Source organism: Xyrauchen texanus, chromosome 41 (genome assembly GCF_025860055.1).
Source record: "Xyrauchen texanus isolate HMW12.3.18 chromosome 41, RBS_HiC_50CHRs, whole genome shotgun sequence".
Taxonomy (NCBI): domain Eukaryota; kingdom Metazoa; phylum Chordata; class Actinopteri; order Cypriniformes; family Catostomidae; genus Xyrauchen; species Xyrauchen texanus.
In genome coordinates, this window is record NC_068316.1 from 21,783,877 (window position 1) to 21,811,798 (window position 27,922).

Here is a 27,922-nt window from a genome sequence, read left to right on the forward strand (position 1 = left end):
ACCTGTTTTAGTGTGGATGAGAGGATTAAACTTAGCAAAATTAATGCATTTTTAAACAAAAAAATGATTAGTGTGTTTGTGTCCTGAAATGCTGCCTTAGGGTCTGTTCTAGTCACAGCGCAATAAAAGGAACATAATGCACATGCTCGAGATGTGTTTTTAAATGTTTAAATTGATACGCCATTTGAAAAACATAGGCTCATGTGCATATATATATATATATAAAAATACACACATACACACATATACATACATATATATATACATATATATACATATACATACACATACATATATATACATTATATATATATATATATATATATACATATATATATACATATATATATATATATATATATATATATATACACATATACATATACATATATATATATATATATATATATATATATATATATATATATATATATATATATATATCTTTTATGCAAATATAGTACAACTGCACACAAAAGTGCATTCAGTGTTAATAGCTCACTAGGTTTTGGAGCAAAGCTATAATAAGCTTGTCTGTCAGAAGCTCAAGTTGCTGAAAAATTCTTTGCTTTCAAAGACCAACTTCTTACCGGATTTATCTTCCTGGGCAATGGTACAGGTGTCTCCTGTGCCGACGTTGGACTTCCATTGGTGTCTTCACTAGACTGGACAGGCTGAGGTGACAGTTCTTCTTGTGGAATGACTGTTGGACTATCTGATGGCAGGGGCTTGGGGACAACTTCTCCAGGTGGAGGTTTGTGTAGAAGCTCAGTGGTTGTAGGTTTGAGTGGGGAAATATCAGTCAGTTGGGGCTTGGGCGGGAGGTCTTTTAGCTGAGGTTTAGGAGGTAGATCACCCAGCTGGGGTTTAGGGGGAAGGTCAGACAGCTGAGGTTTAGGAGGAAGTTCTCCTGGCTTAGGGGGTAATTCTGAGGGCTGTGGTTTAGGAGCTATGTCCCCAGGTTGAGGTTTGTCAGCTAACGGAACTTTCTGTGGGGTGTCAGTGCTGTGCAGAGTCTTCTGGAACATGATTGGCTCAGGAGGATGGTTTGTTTTATCCACGGATGGGTGATGGATGGTGTCAATCTTACGCAGGGCGACTAATGACAAACAAAATATGTCAGCAGTTTTGATTTGCTTTCTTATGGTTCATACGTTCTAATCTACAGTTCTGGATTACTATGGAAGACAAATTTTAGGAAATATTTTCCACACTACCCAGCACGGGCCAAAATGGAAGTGCCAAACAAGCAAACTAGCAGCAGTATCAAACAATATCAGCAAGTAATGACTGGTAAATGAATCATACTTTAGAGTAAATATTAGGTTATGTTTAAGGTTGCGTATGTTTGTGTATGATTGATGCAACTATGAAAGCACCGCCTTGCATTGTTTTCAACAAGGCCTACTGTGTGTGAATATATTGATGTGGTGCACTATGAAAAAACAAACTAAGTATAATTGGACTAAAAATACACGTGAATGCAAATAACTATAAACTCACGATGATTGATGCATTATTGACTAAATGAACAATTCATCAGAATTCATTGTTTCCACATTCAAATGTTGTAATGTTCAATCTTAGTAATGCAATGTTGCACAGCCAGAAAGCATGTCACTTACCCTTCTGAGGTAGTTTGGGAAGGACCCGTGGACCAAGTGTGGGCTTTGTAGTGTTGTGACTAGAATTGAAAAATGGAACACATGCAAGTCTCAAAATAATGTTTCATAGCATCATATTTAGCATTCTGTATCATATTCTGCAAGTTAAATTATGTAAAGGGAACTGTTTTGCATTCCCAAATAACATGTTGACACAGTTACATGGACATATTCAAATGAAACACAAGAGACCATGTATAAATATGCAGTCTGAGGTTTGTTGACCTTTTTAATGCAAATGGTTGTGTTTAACAAGCAGATATGTCCTAATATAACTTAACAGACATGCCCTAAAAAAGCCTGTGGGAAGGTGGCTTACCTTTGCTGTTGTGGGATGCCCTCAAATCTGTTAGATACAGGAGACATCTTGTTGAAGTGTGAAGGTGTTGAATCACTTCCTGAAATGATGAGTTTGTTTGACAGTAATCACTAAAGTGACACTGCGGAATGTCTTACTGTAATTAATGTACCTCTGATTTGTTAAGTGGCAGAAACTCAACATAGTAAAGCATCTGTATTATCAATAGTAGAGCCAGGCCATGCACAATAATGGTCCAAGGAAGACCATGTATTGCACTAAATTTTTCCATATCAATCACAAATTATGTAATAACTATGGTTGTCAACTGATTTTTAATTGAACTAATTGCACAATAACTAAAAACAGAATATCTCAGCTCAGTAGGTCCGAACAATGCAAGTGAATGGGGACCATGCCTTTCAAGCTCCAAAAAACACATAAAGGCAGTATAAAAGTAACCAATATGACTACAGTGTTCAGAAGTAATATAATAGGTGTAGGTGAGAAATAGATCAATATTTAAGTTGAGCTGAGATTTTCTTCAAAATATATTCACTTGTGTTCAGTAAAAGAAAGAAAGTCATACACATCTGGGATGTGGGCTCAATGTAAATGTCAAAGGGTAAGTATGGGGTCTTTAGGCTGAGCCTTTCAATGGCGATATTGCCCTTTCAATATGGTTGATTATTTCTAATGTATTCTTGAGGGTAGATGCAGATTAACATGTAATGACACCACAGAGAATGAATGAGATTCAAATGATCTGGTAATGCATTTCAAAGACTAAACCAAAAAATATATGCCTGGAGAAAGTCTATGGAGAAAAATTGGAACTCAGTGTCAATTTAAAAACTGTCAGAATTGTATTCAAAAGCAATTTGAACTTGGTGTTTCCACAAAATGGCCCTGCCCCAAATTTGGCATTTACGGTACATTTTGGTGACGTTATGCAGCTTAAAGCCAGAATCATACTTTATGTAGACAAGTATCTATAAATATATTGAATTTAACTTTAAGCAAAACCACATCCAGTGCTCCATTCAGAACAGGGTCAAAATGTCTTAAATGGAAAAAACACATCGTGTTGCCTATGAATAAAAAAATCTTCAAGACGTCTCATGTTGGCCTTAATGAATGAAAACCTAAATAAAAAACAGAAATATACTGACAGCAACACAAATTAGGGTTATAAGAAAAACTGGTTCATTTTGGCTTAAAGCACAGCTAAATTAGAGGCCCAAGGTCTGCAGGTACCCCACCTTTACAGAGAGGGGTAGGGGGGTCAGATAGTGTGCGTTTGTGTCCAGGGGGAGGGGGTGGGGGCCTCTTCTTAGACAGGGTGGAGGAGCTGCCACTACCAGGGCTCTGTGATGCAGGAGTGAGGGTGGATGGGAGCGGGTTCGACAAGGGAGGGGCTGGAGGGAGAACAAACAAACAAACAAAAAACAACATGAAATGGTGTCATGGGGGAAAATGGCTTCTGTTCATTCAAAATGGAGTGGAGGATAAGGGAGAAAGGAAGAACAAAGGGAATAAATTAAAGAGAAAGAATGTAAGTGCAGGTAACCACCATGATAGGATATCAAGTGTTTCTTAAACTGAAGCAGGCCAGGTAAGTGAGGCTTTTAAACTATAAATGGAGAGGGACATAAAGGGAGAAAGGACACCACAAAAGGGTAAAATTACTTGAAGAGAGAGAAAATGGAAGAATGAGCTATTCTACTTTGTAGAGTTGTAGAAATACAGATGGTTCAATAGGACAGGACCACATTGTTAGAGCAAAAGCCAGTGAAAAGCTCAGTCAGAGAGAACCAGGAAGTGATGCACTGTTTAGGCGCAAGCAAATGCAGCGGATAATCAACTTCAGCAAATAACACTGTGCTTTGTTAACTGTAATTAAGACATGCTAAATGTCAATGTTTTTTTCTAACTACCTACAAGAACTATAGCAAAATCAAACAATTTGCATAGCAAATGTCATCTACGGTAAATAAATCAAATAAATTGCAAAGGAAGAATATATTTATAATTGAAGCTTGCTGGACCACTACAACTTGCATTTTAACTCTATTAGTGATCGAAATGCAGTGATGTGTTTTGTGATTATATACTGTATGAATCTCAGGTAGAGCATGTCTCAATCATATACAACAGCAGGAAAAGTATGTGAACCTTTTGGAATTAGCTGTTTTTCTGCATTAATTGGTCTCTTGAGGTTTCTTGAGGTCATTCCACAGCATTAAGGGTTAAGGTCTGGGCCACTCCAATAGGTGTATTTTCTTTTTTGAAGCCATTCTGTAGTGGATTTACTTCGATGTTTAGAATCATGTCCTGCTACATCAACCAACTTCTACTGAGCTTCAGCTGGCGCACAGCCACCCTGACATTATCCTGTAGGATGTCTTGATTAATGATGGCAAGCAGTTCAGGCTCCAAAGCAGCAAAGCAGCCCCAAATCATGATGCTCCCTCCACTGTACTTCACTGTTGGGATGATGGTATGCATGGTGGTATGGAGTGCCCTATTTAGGCCATACGTTGTTGCTGCATGTTCCTCCCAAACAAATTCAACATTAGATTCATCAGTTCACAAAACATTTTCCCAGTTGTGATGTGGCATGTCAAGGTGGTCTTTGGCAAACTTCAGGTATGTAGCAAAGTTTTTGTTGAGTTTTCTTCCTTTGTGTTGTCCTGACATGGACACCATGCCTGTTTTATTTTTTTCTCCCCTTTTCTCTCCAATTTTGGCATGCCTATTTCCCAATGTGCTCTAAGTCCTTGTGGTGATGGAGTGACTTGCCTCAATCTGGGTGGTGGAGGATGAATCTCAGTTGCCTCCACATCTGAGACAGTTAATTCGCACATTTTATCACGTGGCTTGTTGAGCATGTTACCGCGGAGATCCAGCGCATGTGGAGGCTTACGCTATTCTCCGCGGCATCCACGCACAACTCACCAAGCGCCCCACTGAGATCAAAGCACATTATAGTGACCACGAGGTAGTTAACCCAATGTGACTCTATCCACCCTAGCAACCTAAAATAAACAAATAAACTGAGGACAGATGAATTTCTAAACTCTTCAAGATAATTTTGTAACCCTTTCCAGTTTTAATCAAAACAACAATTCTTGATAGTAGGTCTTCTGAGGCATAGTCCACATCAGCAGATGCTTCTTGTGAATAGCAAACTCAAAATGTTTGAGAGCTTTTTATAATTAAAATTAGCTTTAAACCACACCTCCAATCTTGTTTCATTATTTGGATGCCAGGTTTGCCAACTCCCGACTTGATTTAGCTTGATGTCATTACACTATGGGTTCATATACTTTAAAAATACATTAATTTGTGTGTTATTAGTTAAAACAGACTGTGTTTGTTTATTATTGTAATTGTAAAGAAATGTCAAAACAGATTTTAAGACAAAGTTATACATAAAAGCAGGTCATTCCAAAGGGTTCACACTTTTTCTTGCCACTGTAATTAGTAATAATATAGCTAATTTATAATAAATCGAAATAACATAGATTTCGGAAGGAAGCTTAACTGTTATGAAAATGACACCATGTAAAATATCTTAACAACATTAAGCTGCCACTATAATTTGAATATAATTTTGATCATGCAAACATTATTTTTATCTTTTGATTTTGGGTTGAAACATGACACAGACATGTTCTCAGCATTTGTGAGATTCACCTTAAAAGTGTCACATAAGGTCATCAAGGAATCACAAAATGAGTTAATCCAATAGAATAATAAACAAGAATAGTGTATGCAGATAAAAAAGCAGATAATCACTGATGTATGGTCGAGTGCTAGCCAGAGTAGCATAGTGTGAATGAGAACCAAGGAAAGCCAGAGAAGGAGCTGCGAGAGAGAAAAAAGAGAGCAAAGATAAAAAAAAAGAGAATATGTAATTTTAGGTTTGCCTATAAACACGTTACCATATCAAAGTGTAACCATAAACAAAAACCATAAAACATTAAAGTCATACAGTCTGTGAAAGGAAAACAGTAAAGCAGTGTTATTAAAATAACAGATATTAATTAATTACAATGTACACATTGTTGTACACTGTAAACATTTCAGTAAATGACCACACAATTAATAATAATACAACTAATAAAAAGAGTTACAGAATAAAATGCTGAATTTAATGGAGATTTGTATATATAATTGTTCCTCTATAATGTGGTAAAAGACCATGTATTGCACTAAATTAAATAAAAAATTAATGCATTCCTATCCAATTAATTTTACACAACTCTATATTATATAATTACTAAATGCTAATTTTATGCATTTAAAATACATAAAATTGTCACTTATTTGAATGCTTTATTGATTATTTACTATTTAGTTAAGAAACTGTACAATTGTTTTCTTATTACTTTGATTGGAAAAAATTGGCAGTTTAGCATATCATTGTAACGTCAAGTTCAAGCAAGTGAATACCAATCATGAATATGAATTTCATAGTCTAATCTTTCTCATTTCTGCCCTTTGTGTTTCCACTCTTCCCCTCATAATCTCTTTCAATCTTAAAATAGCATGGTAAAATAACAGAAGTAAAAGTGTAAAGTAGAGCCTTAGAGTTCTTAGAGTTAAGAAAATAACAAGTATATCCAATTATATAATAGATAAAGCATTATATCTTTCTGTAATTTCATGACATTTCTAGTTGTTTGCGATTTTTGGAAATCATTTAAATTCAGACTTATTTGCTAATTAATCATTCAGACCAATTGCACGTTTCAACTAACTGAACCAAACCTATTCAAAAGGATTTGCTCACAAATCGGACATCAATATGGCTTGCGAAGAAATTTTACTCTGAAATGTATTAAAAACAAGATAATTACTGTACATAGTTTAACATAGATTAGTTAGATATAGGGCAGTCAATCAATAAAAATGTATTAATAATTGAATAACTTGCATGATGTGCTGATTTAAATTCAAATTAAACGCATATCAATATTTACTGCGGAAGGCCCCCAAATAAAGGCAATTTAGATTATAATAATTAAAATAATAATAAATACAATATATAATAAACATTATAATTCAGACAATTCAAATACATTACATAGTATACATATATTGTGGCAACAGACAAGTAAAGCATTTAGACAATACAAAAAAATATATACTTTGTTTTTCTCGCCTTTTTTCCCCAGTTTGGAATGTCCAATTCCCAATTTGATCTAAGTCCTCATGGTGGTGTAGTGACTCGCCACAATCCGGGTTGCGGAGGATGAATGTCAGCTGCCTCAGAGTTTGAGACCGTCAACCCGCGCATCTTATTAAATGGCTCGTTGAGCGCGTTACCACAGAGACGTAGCGTGTGGAGGCCCACGCCATCCACCGTGGCAATCTACGCACAACTCATCACGCGCCCCACCGAGAGCGAACCACATTATAGCTATCACGAGGAGGTTACCCCGTATGACTCTACCCTTCCTAGCAACCGGGCCAATTTGGTTGCTTGGGAGACTTGGCTGGAGTCACTCAGCTGGGATTCGAACTCACAGATTCCAGGGGTGGTAGCCAGCGTCTTTACCACTGATCAACCCAGTTCCCCCCACAAAAAATGATTGAAAATAACCCTATTATTGGCTTACATGCCTCTGTTCTGTTTTAAAAGTTTTTAAAATGTAAATTCTCTCATTATCAACTTGCCATCTCAGATGTGTATGACTGTCTGTCTTCAGCAGAACACAAAAGAAGATTTTTAGAAGATAGAGCTCTGTCAGGTCCTTAAATTAGAAGTACATAGGTGCCAAAACTTTGACAGTCCAGAAGTTGCATTTAGGCAGTAAAAAAGTAATCCATGCGACTCCAGTCGATCAATAAATGTCTTCTGAAGCAAATCAGTAAGTTTAAGTAAAAAATAAATAAATAATTAAAACGTTAATAACTTTTAAAAAGCGCTTCCTGCCAGCAGCTGACGCGAAGCGTGACGTAAGCTCGTTGGCGAGTTCATGCAAGAATTCATAAGTGCGCTAATTTACAAAGAAGAACAAATATCACGTGAGACTTCGGCTATTTCAAACAGCATCAAAGACATGAATGGAAGCGCCGATTTACATTTACATTTACATTTATGCATTTGGCAGACGCTTTTATCCAAAGCGACTTACAGTGCAATTATTACAGGGACAATCTCCCCGGAGCAACCTGGAGTTAAGTGCCTTGCTCAAGGGCACAATGGTGGTGGCAGTGGGGTTTGAACCAGGGACCCTCTGATTAACAGCCCTGTGCTTTAGCCACTACGCCACCACCACTTCGACCATTTAAAGTTAAAAACTTTAATTATCAACATGTTTCTTACATAAATCAATCGATTTGCTTCAGAAGACATTCATTGTTCGACTGGAGTCACATGGATTACTTTCATGCCACCTAAATGTGTCTTTTGGACCGTCAAAGTGCTGGCACACCATGTACTTCTAAAAATATTCATTTGTGTTCTGCTGAAGAAAGACAGTCATACACATCTGGGATGGCATCAGGGTAAGTGAATAAATAGAAAATGTTCATTTTTGGGTGAACAATTCCTTTAACTGCGGCGTCAGATGGACACTTTAGCACCTACAGTCCCAAGAGCTGTTTTTAGGAAAGTTAAACGTGGTTTGAAACTTTCAAAAACGTTTCTCAAGATCCCAGCTAAGTCCAGCTGTCTTAAGAGTACAAAGGTGCTTCAGTGGAAGGCTGATCTGCCTGCTATTTGGTTTGATGAGGCGTGTTGTCTGTACAGCTGGAGCACTGACTACTCCCTACAGCATCAAGTTGGCACATCACGCTTAAAATTTTGCTGATAGTTGGAACATTCCTTGTTACGGAATTTACGTACAGGTCGAGGGCATGATTAATTGTGTTAACTGTTTTTTGTTTTCATTTAATTGCACTAAATGAATGTGGTAAATCCACAGCCGTGGTTATATTTTGTTCTATGCTCAAATTCTAAAGCATCTAATTTGCTGAGTGTTTCTTGAGTTTCTGGGTTACCTTTTCCTGCATTTCTAGGGGGAAGAGGTGGGGCATCTGAGACTGGAGAGGAGGGGCAATCTGTGGAAACACTGTACATCTGATTGGTGAGTGCAGTGTATGAGAGCCGTTGCTTATCACGCTGGCCAATAAAACCAGGCAGAGAGAGCTTGTCATGAGGAGAGAGACTGTACGAGTGACAGAAACTCTGTGGCCGAGGGGAACGGTCCTTCTTTATTGGACTCGGCTAGGAATGACAGAGAAACATTATTCAGTATGTGAAGCACAGTAATGACAGAGTACTTTAAAAACGGTCCAAGGGGAAATGTCTCACTTTGTCATCCAGATCATCATCACTCTCGTCCAGTTCCTCCAGTCTGAGATTCCATTCATATTCCACATGAACTTTCAGATTGAACTTTCCCTCAGCGGCTTGCACCAGCTGAAGCGCACAAACACACAAGTCAGTTTTTCAAACACACACACACACCCTTCTCAGCAAATGAGTTGCACACCCTGGGGGCTATTTTTAGCTCATCTTTACTGCCATCTATTGTTATTAGATCACAAAGGACATGCAGCAGAAGACATAACATGTCCATGGAGGTTACGTTTTGTTCCCGTGCTTGTCACCTTGCGCGACCCTTAGTTTCAGTTAATATTCAATGCTAGATTTTGAGTTGTTTGTCTAATGTGTGTAAAACTATCATTGTTTTAGTGTGTCTATAAACAGTGCTTCACTTGTTTTAGAGTATTATTTATTGCTAAAGTTTAGCATTGTTTGTTTGCGATGTAGTAAAGTCGCGTTTGTTCGCATGTCACCTTGCGCAACCCTTAGTTTCGGTGGCTCACGTGACTAGCTTTGTTGTGCTAAGCAGCATTAAGGCTTGTCCAGCTTTTTTCACTTAACTCCTTAGTAGCGTGTATATATTTGATGTGAATGCTGACATGGTAGCAGCAGCAGTAGTGGTAACCCTTGTGTAAAGCCCTCCGTCTGAAGACCTACTTGTGTAAAGACCAGTGAGTCCACTGAGCAAGGACACCGACAAGGCACCACTTACCATTGCATATAAGTATCTTTCAATTGTATTTTTTCACCTATATTTTCCTTCTACATTCTAATATGTCTACTTCACGAATAACATATGCCCTCAAGCACATACCTGTTATCTGTTACAGACAGTTTACACGATATAGACACAAGACACAATGCAACCCACACAACCTACAGCCACTTTGCACTTCAGTGGCTGCTCTGCTCTCTTTATCAGTGGGATTCTGCAACTGCCAGTCAGCTGTGAACAAAGTTGACTTCATTCCAGCCGTTGCCACACAGTCCACCCTCAGCATCATTGTACTGACCGAAACATGGATACGTCCAGAGGATACAGCAACACCCACTGCTCTCTCCAACTTCTCCTTCTCTCACAACCCTCGACACATCGGTAGGGGTGGGAGAAAAGGTTTGCTCATTCAAAACAACTGGACATTTTCACCACACTCCTCACTATGTAACGATACTTATTTTGAATTCCATGCTATTACTACTATGCAACCCACAAAAATCCATGTTGTTTTCATCTATCACCCTCCAGGTCAGCTGGCAAACTTTCTCAAGGTGTCCTGCTGTCCTCCTTCCTGGAAGATGGTAGGCCACGTTTGGTTCTTGGAGATTTCAACATACACCAAGACAAGCCCCAGGCCACTGAACTTCAAGCTCTTCTTGCCTCGTTTGACTTGGAAAGGCACTACAGCAACTCACAGATCAGGCAACCAGCTGGACCTAATTTTTACACATTACTGTATCAACTCAAATATTATTGTTACTCCTTTACATGTCTCTGATCACTACTTTGTTCAATTCAACTTGACTCTCCCATCTATATTAAAACAGACTCTGCCTTTGGTTTCCTATTGCCGTAAACTCTGTTCTCTTTCATCCTCGCGCTTTTCCACTGCTGTCTCTACCTCTCTTCCCAGAAAAAACATATTTCCACCCTGGATGTAAACACTGCCACAGACACACTAAGCTCTCCTTTAACAACCTGTCTAGACAGCATCTGTCCTCTCTCCTCTAGGCCAGCACGTATGACACCACCCAGCCCCTGGCTCTCTGATGTTCTCCATGAACATCAGACTAACTTCAGGGCGGCTGAGATGAGATGGCAAAAATCTAAAGATCCAGCAGATCTGGGTAAGTATCAGTCTCTGCTTGCAACTTTTCAGATAACGTTAAATCTGCAAAAACAAAACCAGAACATCAACACGACAACAGACACTTGCAGCTTGTTTAGAACATTCAACACAATTCTCTGTCCTCCCCCTCCCCCTCCACCACTTGACACATCAATGACAGCAGATGTCTTCATTTTTTACTAATAAGGTTACACTCATCAGCAATACATTCACTGCACCACACCTTGTCAAACACCCGCCTCCTGTATGCAGCTCTGCTCTCTCGATGTTCTCTCATCTGACTGATACTGAAGTCTCTAAACTCCACTCCAACCAACCCACCACCTGTTCCCTTGACCCCATTCCATCACACCTTCTCCAGACCATCTCTCAGTCCATCCTACCTGCACTCACACACAAAATTAACACATCTCTACTTACAGGCATTTTCCCACTACATTTAAGCAGGCTAGAGTAAACCTGCTGCTGAAAAAACCTGCACTTAGCCCCACTCAAGTAGAACACTACAGACCAGTCTCTCTCATCCCATTCATGGCAAAAACACTTGAAAGGGCAGTTTTCAATTAGATCTCTGCTCATCTCTCAGAGAACAAGCTACTGGATGACAATCAGTCAGGCTTCAAAAGTGGACACTCCACCGAGATTGCCCTGTTGTCTGTCACTGAGACAGGCGAAAGCTGGATCCAGATCATACGTCCTGATTCTACTGGACCTTTCTGCAGCCTTTGACACAGTCAACCATCAGATCCTACTCTCCACTCTCTCTACACTGGGCATCACAGGAACTGTGCATGACTGGTTTAATTCTTATCTCTCAGGTGAGTCCTTCAAGGTAGCCTGGCGAGGTGAGAAGTCCAAGTCACATCAGTTACTTACTGAGGTACCTCAGGGCTAGGTGCTTGGCCACTTCTCTTCTCTATACACACACACATCACTGGGACCCATCATTCAGGCACAGGTTTTCTCTTACCACTGCTACACCGATGACACACAGCTCTACTTGTCTTTCCAGCCTGTTTGGCAGACATCTCAGCCTGGATGAAGGAACACCACCTGCAACTCAACCCAGCCAAGACTGAGCTCCTTGTCTTTCCAGCCAACCCTGCTGTTGAACACAACATCACCGTGCAGCTGGGTTCAACTACTGTAACACCTTCCAAAACGGTCAGAAATCAAGGAGTAACATCGATAGCCAACTAAATTTCACACGCCACATCTCAAAGACAGCACGATCATGTAGATATACACTCTACAACATCAGGAAGATAAGATCCTTCCTCTCTGAACATGCCACACAACTTCTTTTTCAGTCACTTATTATAACTAGACTGGACTACTGCAACGCTCTCATTACAGGCCTTCCTGCATGTGCAATTAGTCCTCTGCAAGTGATCCAGAATGCAGCAGCACGTCTGGTCTTTAATGAACCAAAGAGAGCTCATGTTACACCACTCCTTGTGTCTGTTCACTGACTGCTGGTTGATGCACGTTTCAAATTCAAGGCTCTGATGATGGCATACAGAACCGTCACTGTGTCTGTTCATAATTTCTGCAGAGCTATGTTACCATCAGAAGCCTGCGGTCTGCTAAGAAGCGGCACCTTGTTGAACCAACACAAAGAGGCACCAAAACACTTTCCCAGACTTTCGGTTTCATCATACCACGTTGGTGGAATGACCTTCCCAACTCCATCTGTGAAGCTGACTCACTTTTTGTCTTCAAAACATGGCTAAAAACACATCTTTTCCATGAGCACTTAACCACTGTTGCACTTTAATCTGTCTTGAATACTACTATTATGATACTAGTGAAACTTTGTAATACAGCTTTTTGTACCACTGTCTTCCATATGATGATTCGCATACAATGTTTTCCTCTTTTGTAAGTCGCTTCAGAAAAAAGCATCTGCCAAATGAAAAAAAAAAAATTATGTAACCATGATTTTAGGTTAAGGTTGAGGTTATCATATATATACTGGCCACTTTATTAGGAACACCTGTACATCTACTTATTCATGCAATTATCTAATCAGCCAATCATGTGGCAGAAGTGTAATAAATAAAATCATGCATATGTGTCAGGAGCTTCAGTTAATGTTCACATCAACCATCAGAATGGGTAAAAATGCGATCTCAGTGATTCAGTCCGTGGCATGATGGGCTAGTTTGAGTATTTCTGTAACTGCTGATCTCCTGGGATTTTCACACACAACACTCTCTAAGTGTAAAGAGAATGGTGCGATAAACAAAAACATCAAGTGAGCTGCAGTCTTGTGGAAAAAACACCTTGTTGATGAGAGAGATCAACGGAGAATGGCCAGACTTGGTTCAAGCTGATAGAAAGGCTTCGGTAAATCATATAACCCCTCTGTACAATTGTAGTGAGCAGAATAGCATCTCAGAATGCACAACATGTTGAACCTTGAGGCGGATGGGCAACAACAGCAGAAGATGATTCCACTTCTGTCAGCCATGAACAGAAAACGGAGACTGCAGTGATCCTACCATTTGTGTACCTCAGCAGAAATCCAGATATCTCAGACCAGGCGATGTTTTTTTCCAATCATCTACTGTCCAGTTTTGGTGAGCCTGTGCCCACTGCAGCCTCATTTTCCTGTTCTAAGCTGACAGTAGTGGTACTCAAGCACGTTTTGCTGCTGTAGCCCATCCACCTCAATGTTCAACCTGTTGTACAGTATGTTCTGAAATGCTTTTCTGCATAGCACTGTTGTAACGTGTATTTATTTGGGTTACTGTCACCTTTCTGTAAGCTTGGACCAGTCTGGCCATTCTCCTCTGACCTCTGTCATTAACGAGCTGTTTTTGACCACAGAACTGCCTCTCACTGGAATTTTTTTGTTTTTCGGACCATTCACTATATACTCTAGATACTGTTGTGTGTGAAAATCCCAGAAGATCAGCAGTTACAGAAATACTCAAACCAGCCCATCTGGCACCAACAATCATGTCACAGTCTAAATCACTGAGATCAAAATGTTTCCCCATTCTGATGGTTGATGTGAACCTTAACTGAAGCTCCTGACCCGTATCTGCTTGATTACAGATGATTACATTACACTGCTGGCCACATGATTGGCTGATTAGATAATTGCTTGAATAAGTAGACGTACAGGTGTAGAGACACATCACAGCAGTGCTGATTTAGGGCCATATAGCATGGTTGCGAGTTCAAAGAACAAGTACATTTTAAAAACTAGAAAAAAAAAATTTGTAAATAGAACTACTTTCTTATGCCACGGATCAGAATCTGCCGTTGTTGGTTCAAAACACAGCCAATTCTCTTAAAACATCACTTTAGAACTATTATTACTAGTAGTACTAGTATCTGTTTCAAAAATGTTATTGGGGAAACAAGGATGTATGTGTGTGTGTGTGTGTGTGTGTGTGTGTGAGAGAGAGAGAGAGAGAGAGAGAGAGAGAGATATTTGTAGTGTGTGATCACCTGTTAATTATGCTGTAGTCTGTTAAGCAGCTTCTGTAGATAATGTCATTTTGATGAAATTCATCCTATTTTCTCAGTGGAAAAATAGCCGTCCAAGTTGGAGTATTCTTCCAGATTACGAGGTAGTTGGTGCGCAAGTCTTTTACTAAAGAAACCACAATCCTCTCTGCCACTTTGAACTGTATTTTCTCTCCAATGTGGAAACTTCGGTAAGAGGTAAGTGCTTTGAGTTTGTGTAATCAATCAGTCTGTTGTGTCCCTCAGCTGTGATGAGCCTTAATGCTGAAGTTGTTAATTTAAAGCTATTTCCTAGCTTTATCACGTACTCACAGATTGCTGTTGAATGTAAACATTGAGTGACGCTGACTCACTTAACGTCACCAACTAGCTCATATTACACACAAAAATGGTCTTTTGCCTCCACCTGCTGGCTAAAATATGTAATGTCACAAAATTAAATGTAAAGAGACAGATAGCTCTTAACACATCTGCACTGCTCTTACACTTTTGTTTAGAATGGCACAAACACATGTGGAGTGATACACACACTGAAACATCAAAGTGCTGAGGGTGTGAAACTATCAGTACTCATGGAATGTTTCTTGTCCAATCAGATTTAAGGACTGGAACTAACTGTTGTGTATGAGGGAAATGCATATTTTTGGTGGTGTGAATGGTCACAATTTAAGTTTTGTATATTAATCACCCTTTGCTTACACTAGTTCATATTAAATGGTCCAGCACTGTGACAAGTAAATTTTTTTAAAGCACAAAAACTACATGTATTCCTCTAATTAAAAAATAAAAGTGGCATGCATAATGATTATAAGAGAATGAGCAAAATGCCATTTACGGTAGTTTTAAAGCAAGTCAAGTCACCACAGGACAAGTCAACTGCTCATATATTAAGAGATCGTTATGATTGTGATCTTAGCAGCAGTTACTCACCGCTTCCTCACACTGGCCGATCTTCATCCGCCTGGCCACATCCAGTGCAGTCTCTCCATTCTGATTGGCTGAAACATGAGGCCACATATTAACAACTGTGAGAAGCACAGAGTTCTGTTAAAGGGACAACTTTTCACACTGATACAGGCTTAACTTAACTTCTACAACCCTAAACCTGACTTTAAGATGCTTTCAGATAGGATGCACAGTGAGATATTTAATCTACACTACAAGCTAGTTTGGACACACCTTACTTTTAATATTTTTCACATTTTAGAAAAGTAGTCAAATCTATGAAATAACATACATGAAATTATGCTGGGCACTTGTTGGCTGTTTTCTCTTTACTATCCATTTTTACTCATCCATTTGAAGAAATAGTTCACCAAAAATACTTTACTCAACCTTATGCCGTCTCAAACTCGTATGAATTTCTTTTTTCTGCGGAACCCCAACATAGATATTTTGATGGACATATGATGTGAATATATCCATACAATGCAAGTCAATGGGGTACAATTCTTCCAAGCTCCAAAAAGAACATTAAGGCACCACCACAAAGGTAATCCATACAACTCCAGTGGTTCAATCCATTTCTTCTGAAGTAAAATGATCGATTTTGGGTGAGAAACAGACAAAAAAAAAAAAAAAAAATGTAACTCCTTTTTCATGATTAACCTTGATATCTGCAGTCTCCTTGACACAATTATGATTTGAAACACATTTACACTTCCTTGCGCTTGATGCATGATCATGCCTAGGCAGATTGTTGGTCCCCATTGACTTTTTTTGATGTACATTATCATCATATCTCCATTAAAATATCTTCATTTGCGTTCCGCAGATGAAATAAATTCATATGAGTTTGAGATGGCGTAAGGGTGAGTAAATGATGGAATTATCATTTTTAGGTGAAGAACTTGTTTAAAATAAAATGCAAATTAATTTTAGATTACTTTAATGTTCATTTATACATATGCACAATTTATATATGTAAAACTAAAGCATTTAGTCATAAGCCCTTAGATTAAACAAATTCAGCCAAGTGTGCCAAAACTTCTGATTGTAGTGTATGTGAAGTGCAAAGGCATAAACTTTAAATGAAAACTATTAACATTTGTAATTAATACAATTATGTTTGTATTAATTTGGGGCAGTGGTGGCTCTGTGGTTAAGGCTCTGGGTTACTGACCAGAAGGTCAGGGGTTCAAGCCCCAGCACCACCAAGATGCCACTGTTGGGTTCTTGAGCAAGGCCCTTAACCCTATCTGCTCCAGGGGCGCTGTACCATGGCTGACCCTGCACTCTTATGTGAAAACTAATAAATTTCACTGTATATATGCAAAAGAACTGTGTGTATAATGTGTGACCAAAATAAAGGATTCTATTCTATTCTACATGTTTTACTTTTTATTGATTTCAGAAGCATATCATGAGTGTGCATCATTACAATGCAAAAATAGGTTATGTGAGCCCAGGTTAAAGTCAGCTGTGGTTTGGCATTAGCATATGCATAGCCCTGTGTGTACTGTGTATATACTCACTGATATCAGTAGCTGGTTTACCCCTCAGCAGTAGTTTGAGGCATTCATGTTTCTCATATAGGCAACAGTAGTGCAGAGCAGTGTTTCCTCTTTCTGTCTGTTTATCCAGATTCCCACTGGAGGCACAGGAACAGTAAAGTTAAACACTTTATTTAAAACACCTACTGCTAAACAAAACAACTGAACACACACCTCTACAGAGCACTTCAAGCATTTTTTTTGAGACTGTGATACTAACAAGGTTTCCACTCTTTATGAGCAACTTCTTGCAATGCAAATATATGTCAGTGGTGGGCAAACAGTGAAAGCAAGTGTATGAATTCTGTTCTGTTTACCAAGTGGGAATCGCAGTAAGGAGAAGAAACAAATTAAAAAGACACTACACAGCTTCAAGCTTACATTCTCATTATGTGTGTGGAATCGAATATCACTGACCTATATTCACTACTGACCTTCAGTTCATTTTTTATATTTTTGTAAAAGAGATTAGCCATATACATCAAAATGTATTATTTGGCTCTGTTGTCACCCAAATGATTAGTTGTATATGCAAAATAAAGAATCGAATAAAACCACAGCACCCTAAAATGGTGCATAAATAACAGTAAACTAAATACAACAGCCAACAGTGCTGTAAAGATTTTGACATAACTACAGAATTTGCATTTGAGCGCATATCTGACCAATTTAAGACAGGAAAAAAAATAACTATTTTTGCAGTAACAAGTTTTGAATTATTTTATACAGCTGAATGTTTCACTATCTAGACAGAGAAGCTGTGAGTGATTGTTTAAGGTAGGGTCATAACCACTTTAACCCTCAGAGACCCTAGCATTGATTATTATTATTATTTTTTTATTGAAAGTGTTTTTAGGATATTACATTTTTAATAAAAAAGTGCTTGTCTCTGACAACAAATCACTTGAAAATTTATGTAATACTCATAGGATAATTCCGATTGCACGTTTGGCAGCATCAGTCCACAATCGGAGCGGATTGCTATCACACTACAGCTGAGGAATAGAGTTAAACTAACAGCTGCAGCATTACTGTACCAGACGCAGGTATTCACACCATCAGAGTCTCTCTCTCTCGCTCTCTCTCTCTCTCTCTCACACACACACACACACACACACACACACACACTGTGAGCCAAGTATAGTTCTGGCTCAGGCATGACCTGATCTTCTAGTGCGGTTATGTAAGCTTTAATCCGCACAGCAGAGAGCAAATTGAGCTGAAGCTGAACTTAAATTACTCTATTATCTGCATATTAATCCCTGCAAAAGTCATGGAGCTCTTACAGTATACACACATACACACATCTAGGAACACCTGGTGTTCTAAGAAAGAAGCATATTAAAAACTCATCCAGGTTAACAGTCGAGCACTAAATGATAATCGTTATGAGGGAACAGAACAAAAGGTTAATGCCGGACAACTGATGACCAAAATTGACAAAAAGAACAGAATCCTGAAGATTACTAACTGCAAAATACAAAAAATATAATGTATTTACAAACTGGAATCTCATGTAAAATCACAACAGGGAGTGTATACTCAGAGAGGTTGGTTGTAGGACGATGTTCAATACCTGTTCTGGACAAGGAAGTCAACCAGGTGCAGTGAGGTGTGGTCAGCTGTCCTAACAGCGTAGTGTAATGCTGTTTCTCCTCCTTCCTTTAAGGGAAAACCCACAAACAATGCATGTATTGGGGGCTGATGCGCAGGATGAAAGCTATATAATATAAACTATTTGGTGATAATTTTAGATGGTGGATGTTTCGGTGATTGCACCCACTCAGAGGCAGCTGTTCATCTGCGAGTCGGACAGCATTATCAAAGTCATATGATGAAGGGACTCTCAGAGAGCAAACTGGGAGAAGATCAAGGCTACAGACTTAAGTCCCATCCAAAATGTCTGCTTTCTGATTTGCAGAAGACCTCAAAATCTGTGCTCAAAGGCTCTGATTTGGATGGTTCATTGACCATGTGCTGTGCTAGTTATACTGGCTATGTCTCTTTGGACCTACTGTCTCCTCCCAGAATCCTCTGCGCACTTCAAATAAAAAAAAAAACAAGCATGTGCGGGGGAAATGATCCGCCCCTCCGACTCGTCATCGTCGCCCTGCCTCTTAGGGCCACCCTTTAGCCAGACTCACGACAGGAGTTGGGCAGGAGAGCGAGAGGAGGTACATAATTAATAAGCTTCATTCTGACAACGGTGAATGAACCTGATGAGAATAATGCTTCATCACCGCTGTCTTTAAAATGCAGAGCGCACCTCTTCTCGGGGAGCCGGCTTCAAATCTCCATGTGTGCACACACTGGAATCCTTGCATGCCCAGGACCAGAGCTAGGAGTGTTTGGATGAGTTGATGCGCCGCCGGACTCGCTCCTCAGACCCCCGGGCCAATTAAATGAGTCTCCGGGGAGAACTGCACACGTAGCAGCCGATGAGCTAGAGGCTGGGCCGCCTTCCCCTCACACCTGCCACGGGCCTGGGAAGACAGGCCGCAAAGGACGACACCGCCCTTTGCACCACGGGGAGCGTGTACAGCTGACGGACCCAGCTAATGCCTAGGTCGTTCCAAAGACACTACCCTGCCCTTCACAGAGCCCTGTCTCAAACTTCATGAAATTGCTGGACAAGCACAGTTTTTGTTTCTGTGTTGACGTATTTCTTTTCAAACAAAAAGTTGGGACCGCACATTTTGAAGGGTTGATCTCTTTATTTGTTAAGTCACAGATGTAAATCATGATTTGCTACTATTTAGTTAGAGGCACTTGGTTTTGGTGGAGGGTAAATCATTTTAATTCTAGAGAGAATCTGATTAGAAGATGAGTCATCAATGTGTTTGGTCATTTTTCTCATAAATTTTAAATGTGTAGATCTGCTGAAAGTTAATTTCTTCATCTTTTAGGAGTACATATAGCATATATTTCAGCATATATGTAACCGGTCCTGCACAACCTGCGTCTCCGGCATTGGAGGCGGGCGCTCTAACAAGGAGGCTAAAGGGTACAGCATGTGGCATCAGTCACAAGTGCCCCTCTTGAGACCAGGGGAGTGAGGTTTACACACTGCACAGCTACCTACCAGCTGGCTACAGTTACATATAAATGGCTATATAGATATGGCTAAAATCATACATGGACTAAAAGCCACAAAACACTTTAACTTTAGAGACAGATATTGTGATCTCTGTAATTTTGGATCCTGTGTTATCGGTTTTAAACCCTACTTAACACTAATGATCGACTTGACTCGCAATTGTATTGCTGTCACTTACCTGTCCTCCTTCAGGTAGTGGTTCCATAAGCTCCACCCCCTCAGCATAAACCTGGATGAGGGCTAGCAGGTCATGTGACTTGACTGCTTCATACAGCTCACTCATCTTAGCCACTGCTGAGCTGCAGGTCTTTCTTGCGAACTTATGATCAACATACTTAACATTTATAAACTCCTTACGCACGGTCCTAAAAACAACATATAAAATAGGTTGAAGTGATGAATTTAAAATGTGTTACATGAACATGTATTCTACATTAATATCTAAAACATTAAATTTAATTCAAGTGACTGCTTATTTCCCACAAACACTGGGAAGTTTTATTTTGCTAGTAGATCTACTTGAAATAAATATATGCTGGGTTGACTATAAAATACATTTTATTAGTTCTCCAATGATTAAAATAGGGACAATGGAAAGCTAGAGAAACCAACATGTCTAAGCACGCACACATGGATCTTATAAATCAGAATAATTTTGAACATTGGTGTCTTTTCTCATATTGCTGCTGTCAATATTTTATAAGTGATATTACCACGGTAAAGGGTATCTGCTCCGAATCTTGCCTAAGAACACCCCTTGAGGTAAAATCATTGTTACATATAACCTCTTCTGCTAAAACTATTATTTTATCCTTTGACATGTTTTATGCCTTACATACTCACATGTCACTAGCAGGAGTGGGTTTAGGAGAGGGACAAGGAAGATTTCCTTCCATTATTTGATTAAAACTACTGTTCCCCACATTCTTGGCCAGCTGAAAGCAATGGATACATTTAGAGATTAATCATCAATCTCAAAATTTATTTAATTCAGATGTAGTTTGTCATGGTTCCAAAGCACTGACAATCAAATATTTTCTATGAAATATGATTTCATTGTTCTACTCTATAATGTTTGCATAGATGATGTCTGAGCCAATGAACACACCAAAAGTTCAGAGGTTCCCAGTTTGTCCAGTTCCATGGACTGGATGCGAGAGATATGGACGCCCATCTCCCGGTGAATTCCTGAACACTCGATGCATGTCAGGATACCCAGGTTAGTTGACAGCCATTTGGGATCTAAGAAAGTCACACAAGAACAATGTGGGAAATAAGAAACAAGGAAACACTAGTAATGCATGCTTTAAGCTATATGGATGCTTTTTGAATCTGTCACCACTAGGGGTCGCCATTAGACTGGTAATTTAATTTCTGTTCTAGAACAGTGAGTCCTACATTATACAAGTTTAATTGAAAAAACAATCACTATATAAAAGTGGTAATGTTATCAACGAGTCTCAGACTGATCAGTGTTTGTGTAAGGAGATGAATGGTTTGTGCCTGTCTGAGTGTGTTGAAGTTGGTTGCAGAGTGTGTGTGAGTCAGAGACAAGCTCTAAGAGTGCCAGTGAAATCCCCAGAGCAGAACCAGTAACAGGGTGACAAAGATAAGAGGATACACACACACACACACACACACACACCAGCAGATGATTAATAAAGACACAGGTCTTCTCCAGCAGTTTTCGCTGCATGCTCAGTAACTCCCAGAAGCCCTCAATCTCTCTCTCTGCATTTTATTTCTCTCTGACACATACATTCAATATGAGCATAAAATCCATTCGTTTAACTGTTTTACAAAATAAGACATCATTCTTAAATCTGCATAAAAAGTTATAGCTTGTGTTTTTTTCCAGTTGAAATCATCCTAGCTTAATATCCAGAGACAACTATAAGTAGGCCATTTGTAGGTTGATATCCCCGAAAACTGTAAACGCTGTCTCTGTGGCGCTAACATTGCCCAGTTTGTTTGACCAGCCAGATACAATATTTGCTCAAACAATAATGTGTGTTTGGGGTGGGACTATACGTTTGTCCAGCTAATGACCAACGGAGAAGTGTTGGGTAACACACATCAGATTTAAATAATCCTGTGCTCAAACAGATTCACTTGTGTGAAGAGTTATGCACCTTGACAAAGATCAGAGCATTTAAAGTGTTTAGCTCTATGCTGAGAAGCTGAAAAACAGCTCAATTTAGCTCTATAAGCCTCTTACACACAAGGTGGGTTTGAAATCATTTTGAAATTGTGCATAAGAAATCCTGAATGGAGACACTTGATATGCTATATATGATATATAGAAAATATATTTTCTAGAATGTTGCATTTGTAAAACGATTATTAAGGTGGTTGGAAACAGTTTATTTGAAAATGATGATGTGTTTTGACCATTCGTGCATGTGTTACGAGTGTGCGATAGCTTGATGTGACTAGCCCACCAAAAGGTCTGACCTTGGCACACAATTCTTTAAACATAGAACTTCTCATTCAGGAGCGATTAACACAGTCACAATCAGCCAGTTTTGAGAGCGGGCGCTCCCAGGTATGAGGAGACTGACGGTATGTGGGCGTCGCAGCTATTTCAGCCCACATTATATCAAATATTACACTTATTCTGCTCTGTCTTGTGGATACATTAACTAAAAGAGATACTTGCTCCAATCTTGCAAATAAAACTATCCCAAAAGAAGGAAGAGGTCATTCAGCTACTCCATCATGACAAGGCAACTCCCTCATGATAATGTGCATTACGTAATGAATGGAAACGGGCAACAACTCGTATTTTCTTAAGTTGAATTTTTTAGAAATGTGCTTAAAATTGCTAAACATTTTGGATGGACACCAATCAACATTCACAGGGTCACCTGAGGTCTCCTCTGCTACATTTACTAGTGTTGAGAAGTCTGACTGCAGCAAATAATTTTCTTTGAATGGTTCATTTCAATAGTCGAAACATCATTTTACTGATTAATGATAAATTTTTGGAGCGGTTCCCGTGCAGCATTTTAAGTGGTCAGAAATGTTTTCACTGATAACCCTGACTACATTTAGAATCACATGGAATATCTGATTTTTAGATTCATGAATTTTTCATTGACATATCCATGTTAAAAGACAAGTAAAAAGGCCCATCTATCTTTTTCCAGAGAGAGAAAACAATGAACGAGTGAGCATGTTGAAATAATTCCAGGAGCAGCAGCCTCCCTCTCAGAACTTCAGCACAGCTTGCATGAGCCAATTACATAAGAGAGAGTGATGTAACAGTGCTTGCTGTCCTGACTGCCTGATCACTAACAATACACTGCTGCTGCTGTTCATGTGCAGAGAGACTAATATAAATGATAGAAACAGAAATACCGGGAATACAAGACGAGTCGAGTGAAGCAGGGAGAAGAGAGCAAGGAAGAAGAGAAAGGAGAGAGAGATGAAAGGCACGAGGTAAAGAGACAAACACAGACTACTAGAGAAAGGCCGATGGACGAACACAGATAGAAAAAAATGATAGAATGATTAAACAGAATGACAAAGGTAAACAACTGACAGATTGACATAAAACATTAACATCGAACAGACAGACAGACAGACAGACAGACACAACAACAATAGAACGAAAGAGAACGACAGCCAGAAAGGCAGAACCACAGATAGACAGAAAGAATGACAGACAGATAGAACAATAGAATGACAGATAGAATGATACAGACAGACAGACAGACAGATAGATAAAAAGACAGGGGGACACATACAGAGAGAGAGACAGACAGACAGATAGAACAATAGACAGAAAGATATACAAATGACAGACACAACAATAGAACGATCGACGGACAGATAGAATGCCAGGCAGACACAACAACAGAATGAAAGAGAATGACAGACAGAAAGACAGAATGGCAGAACCACAGACAGACAGTCAGACAGACCGACAGACAGAGAACAAAAGACAGAGAAAGACAGACAGACAGATAGAACGATAAATCGAAAGACAGAGACAGACAGAAAAATAGAATAGAATGACAGACAAACAGATAGTACAACAGACAGACAGAACGACAGACAGAACAATACAATGACAGATAGAACGGCAGACAGACAGAATGATTAATAAAAGACAGAGACAGACAAGACAATAGAATGATAGATATATTGACAGACAGACAGAAAGTATAACAGACAGTTATAAAGACAGACAGTCGGTGCTAGTTCAGTTTGGAGGTTATCACAAAACATGAGCTTGGAAGACTGACAGAAACAAAGAGCACAGCACAAATGTGACCAGCATACCTGGAGCCCCACAGTCACAGCACACTTCATTGCCGTTCATCCGCAACACATCGTCAATAATGGCCTTGGTAAGATCTTCCAGCCCGTCATCTCCTCCACTCTGCTCTCCTCTGAATGCCATGTTAAGTGCCTCCTCCTTACTGTTAGTTAACACAGAGATCCATCTGTAGAGAGAGAAAAACATTTACAAATACCCAGATTAAATGTTCTCCACCTTTTCTGTTCACAATTTTATGCAGCAAAAAAAGAAAAATCAACACAGTGACGCACAGCATTGGAATGTTTAATATTATAAACCTATCATATTAATTTAACAAATCGATTTTATATTTGTTTGCCAATTATTTTTCTTCAAATAATCCAGTTGCCGGATTGGCAATGTCTTTGAAACCTGTTTAAGACCCCCTCCATCTCGACCCTATATTATTCCCCTTGAAATGTATTTCTAATTTAACAGTAAGTTGGAGCAATGCTCAACAGCATGCAATGGCCCCTTGTTAGCTGGATGATGGGGCTGGCATCTGCACACAGCCATTCAAACGCTTAAAAGAGAATCCAGGCAATAGTGGGGTGAAGGACCTCTAGGATTGGTGTTGGGTCTATTTTGGATCAGCCTCTGTGCTTTTAAGAGCTCTTTAGAATGGCTGTAAAATGTCCCAGTAAGGAAGCCCATACACTCAAAGTAAAGCTGACACTGATGAACAGCAGGGAGCCAGCAGGAGTGTGTGTGTGCTCACAAATTCAGTCAAACATCTATACTGAAATAAATCTGACTATTGAGAACATTTAAAAAAAAGTGGTTCTCGCTATTTAAAAAGGCTCGTAAATCAGTCAAGGGTTAGGGGTTTTGTTTAGGGGTAGGGATAGGGTATAGAAGATATAATTACCTTCATATAAACTTTTGCCTCTATCGGATGTCCTCACTACTAAGACTAATTTATACATAATGCAAGCAGCTAATCATTATGACAAAATTCACTGACATTCTGCTAAGGTTTTTGTTTGGTGATATTTCTGAAATTTTTGACCTAAGAGAACTCAGCTAGTCAAAGAGCGTTAATAATTGGTTAACATTTTTAATTTAATTAATTAGGTGATATGCCGATTAATTCATCATATTAATCACAATTAATTGCTTATATAAATATTTTCAGAGAAAAGCCCTCAAATAACAATGAAAGTTAAAAAAAAAATTATAAATAGTTATACTTTAATAATTATAAACATATGTATTATAAATGCAATAATTTAAAATGCATTACACTATTGTGAAAGACGAGTGAAGCCTTGATATGATATTGATATGCCTTTAGAAGTCAATATATTGTTTATTTCCATATTAATAAATATAATCCTATCATTGGACTTAAATATCCACAGCAATCCATTTTACAATTAAATTAATCAATCTGTAAGGGATGGATTTATCGTAACGGCTTTTCTAAGGATGCGCCAATTTACACCGGAATCAGACTGACACTTTTTGGAGAGTCTCACTTTGGTTGTGTTGTGTCATAAACAGTGTTTTAGGTTGTTGCGTCAAGTTATATGTATTTTGAATCTTAGAAAAACACATCTCAAAATCCCTGCATTTGGATTTGTGCACCATCAAGCTGTATTTAAATACATTCTCCTCTTGTGCTGCTGCTAGTGTCAAGTAAGCCTGAGTGTGGTCTGTTGCCTCTACAGCTTAGCATTGGCTAAACTGCTGGTGTTTCGCTTACTGCCCCCTGCTGAAAAAAGTTTTTTAAAAAGATATGCGAGACAGCTTAACTACTGATGTGTCGTATGCCTGTGAGTTGACAATCTCCACTGACACCCCCTCAACAGACTAATTTTAAAACGATGCTGCACATAGTATAAACACAGGCCTAGGGTGCTTGAGTTGGTTTAGGAAAAAAAAAAAAGTTTAGCTCATTCCATTGCAGTACAAAAAACTGTTCTTGCTTCATTTCAAGACAAACATGCCTGAAAGACTTGTGGGTCTGTATGCGAGTCAGATAATTAGGTAACCGCTAAGACTGATTCAGAGAGTTCATTCAGTGGAGGATTGGACTGATTCAAAGCTATAAATTGTGAACTTGCAGTGCAGGAAACACTTGTGTGTGTGTGGTACCACTAGTAGTGTGGATAAGAAGCACTGCAGGCATAGTTGAAAATATGTTAAAAGATGCATAGATGTTTTGCTTTTTGCAAGAGCATGTTTGTGTCTAAAGGACTCTGTGATGTCACTGTGGTCTCAATGACTTAAATGTGTAAGTGGCATCTTAAGACAAGCAAATGCCACTTCACAAACTTCTCCCCACAGAGACACACAAAACCCATCAAGTAAACGTCTTAACTGAGAGTTAAAATGTCCACTGCGGTTAAGTCAAACTGCCATTACCACACTACAATTATTTTCAGGATGCTAATTTGCTATAAAATAATTAAAGTCATAAAAAAAGAGTGGTATTTTGGTCTCATAAAACTTTTAAAACTCCACACAGATTATGGTACTATAATTGTTGATAATTGTTAAATTACAGTGAAAAAAATTATATAATCAGCATTTAAAAAATATCTCATGGATAACTGCGTTCACAGTGAAGTTAGATTAGAGGATCTGAGTATTTAGAAAAGTAAAATGGCTTATCTTGTGTAAAGATATGGCCTACTTAATAAAAGAAAAGACAATATTAAACAAAAAAATAATTTCCAACAAAAAACCTTACATTATAAATTCCTGCTCATCTTCGGCCTGGAAGTGATATGTACGATTATCTGAAACAGATGATAAGTAAAATATGAGCTTTCTAGATAAATATGAAATGAATCACACTAATTAAACACCAGAAGACACTAATAAAGTATTAATTCATATTTACAGTGCAATTATACAACTGTTTAAGAACGGATTTGACCATTTTCTTCCAAGAATCAGTATGGTAAACAAACACATTACACTAAGCTACTAAATCACTCATGTGGTCTGCCACAAGATCATCTCCCTGTGGATATCTGATGACTTACGGGAAATGAGATCGAAGCACTTCCTGTCCTCAGCGCTGGGCTTGACCTGACATGTGAGCAGGTTGAGTTTGACGGGCTGTCTGTTAGACTGAAATTAGACAAGCGACAAGAAATGCATGTTTAACAACATTTGAATCACTTTTCTAACATCCATGCAGCAACAAACAATTCTTAAAAGCTTTTAAATGTATTCTCCAGACCAATAATCTTCATAAATCACTCAAATACTTGACACAACCTGTTTTGTCTTAATGTGCTTTATTTAATACACATTTCACTGTGCCTGTTATATTATCCTGGCATTGAAAAACAGCAGTGAGGTTTGGCAATTAGTTTGGACTAATAAAAACATGCAATACTTTATTTTGAATGCAGACAAATTAATCGCCGAACCTTACGGCTA

The 27,922-nt window shown here is 38.8% G+C and overlaps 1 protein-coding gene across 1 annotated transcript in view; it reads right to left on the reverse strand.

Annotated features, from left to right (window-relative positions):
- asap1b (ArfGAP with SH3 domain, ankyrin repeat and PH domain 1b) overlaps positions 1–27,922 on the reverse strand; it is a 107,765-nt gene that overhangs the window by 7,317 nt on the left and 72,526 nt on the right. Inside the window, exons 14-28 of the mRNA XM_052114337.1 lie at positions 27,520–27,607; positions 27,222–27,270; positions 24,508–24,671; positions 21,329–21,462; positions 21,064–21,155; positions 20,399–20,585; positions 18,700–18,785; positions 17,106–17,221; positions 15,562–15,629; positions 9,290–9,397; positions 8,977–9,202; positions 3,225–3,380; positions 1,984–2,062; positions 1,626–1,684; positions 591–1,099 (exon numbers count right to left, since the gene is read on the reverse strand). Coding sequence (XP_051970297.1) covers positions 591–1,099; positions 1,626–1,684; positions 1,984–2,062; positions 3,225–3,380; positions 8,977–9,202; positions 9,290–9,397; positions 15,562–15,629; positions 17,106–17,221; positions 18,700–18,785; positions 20,399–20,585; positions 21,064–21,155; positions 21,329–21,462; positions 24,508–24,671; positions 27,222–27,270; positions 27,520–27,607 — 2,121 coding nt within the window. The remainder of the gene's footprint in view (positions 1–590; positions 1,100–1,625; positions 1,685–1,983; positions 2,063–3,224; positions 3,381–8,976; positions 9,203–9,289; positions 9,398–15,561; positions 15,630–17,105; positions 17,222–18,699; positions 18,786–20,398; positions 20,586–21,063; positions 21,156–21,328; positions 21,463–24,507; positions 24,672–27,221; positions 27,271–27,519; positions 27,608–27,922) is intronic.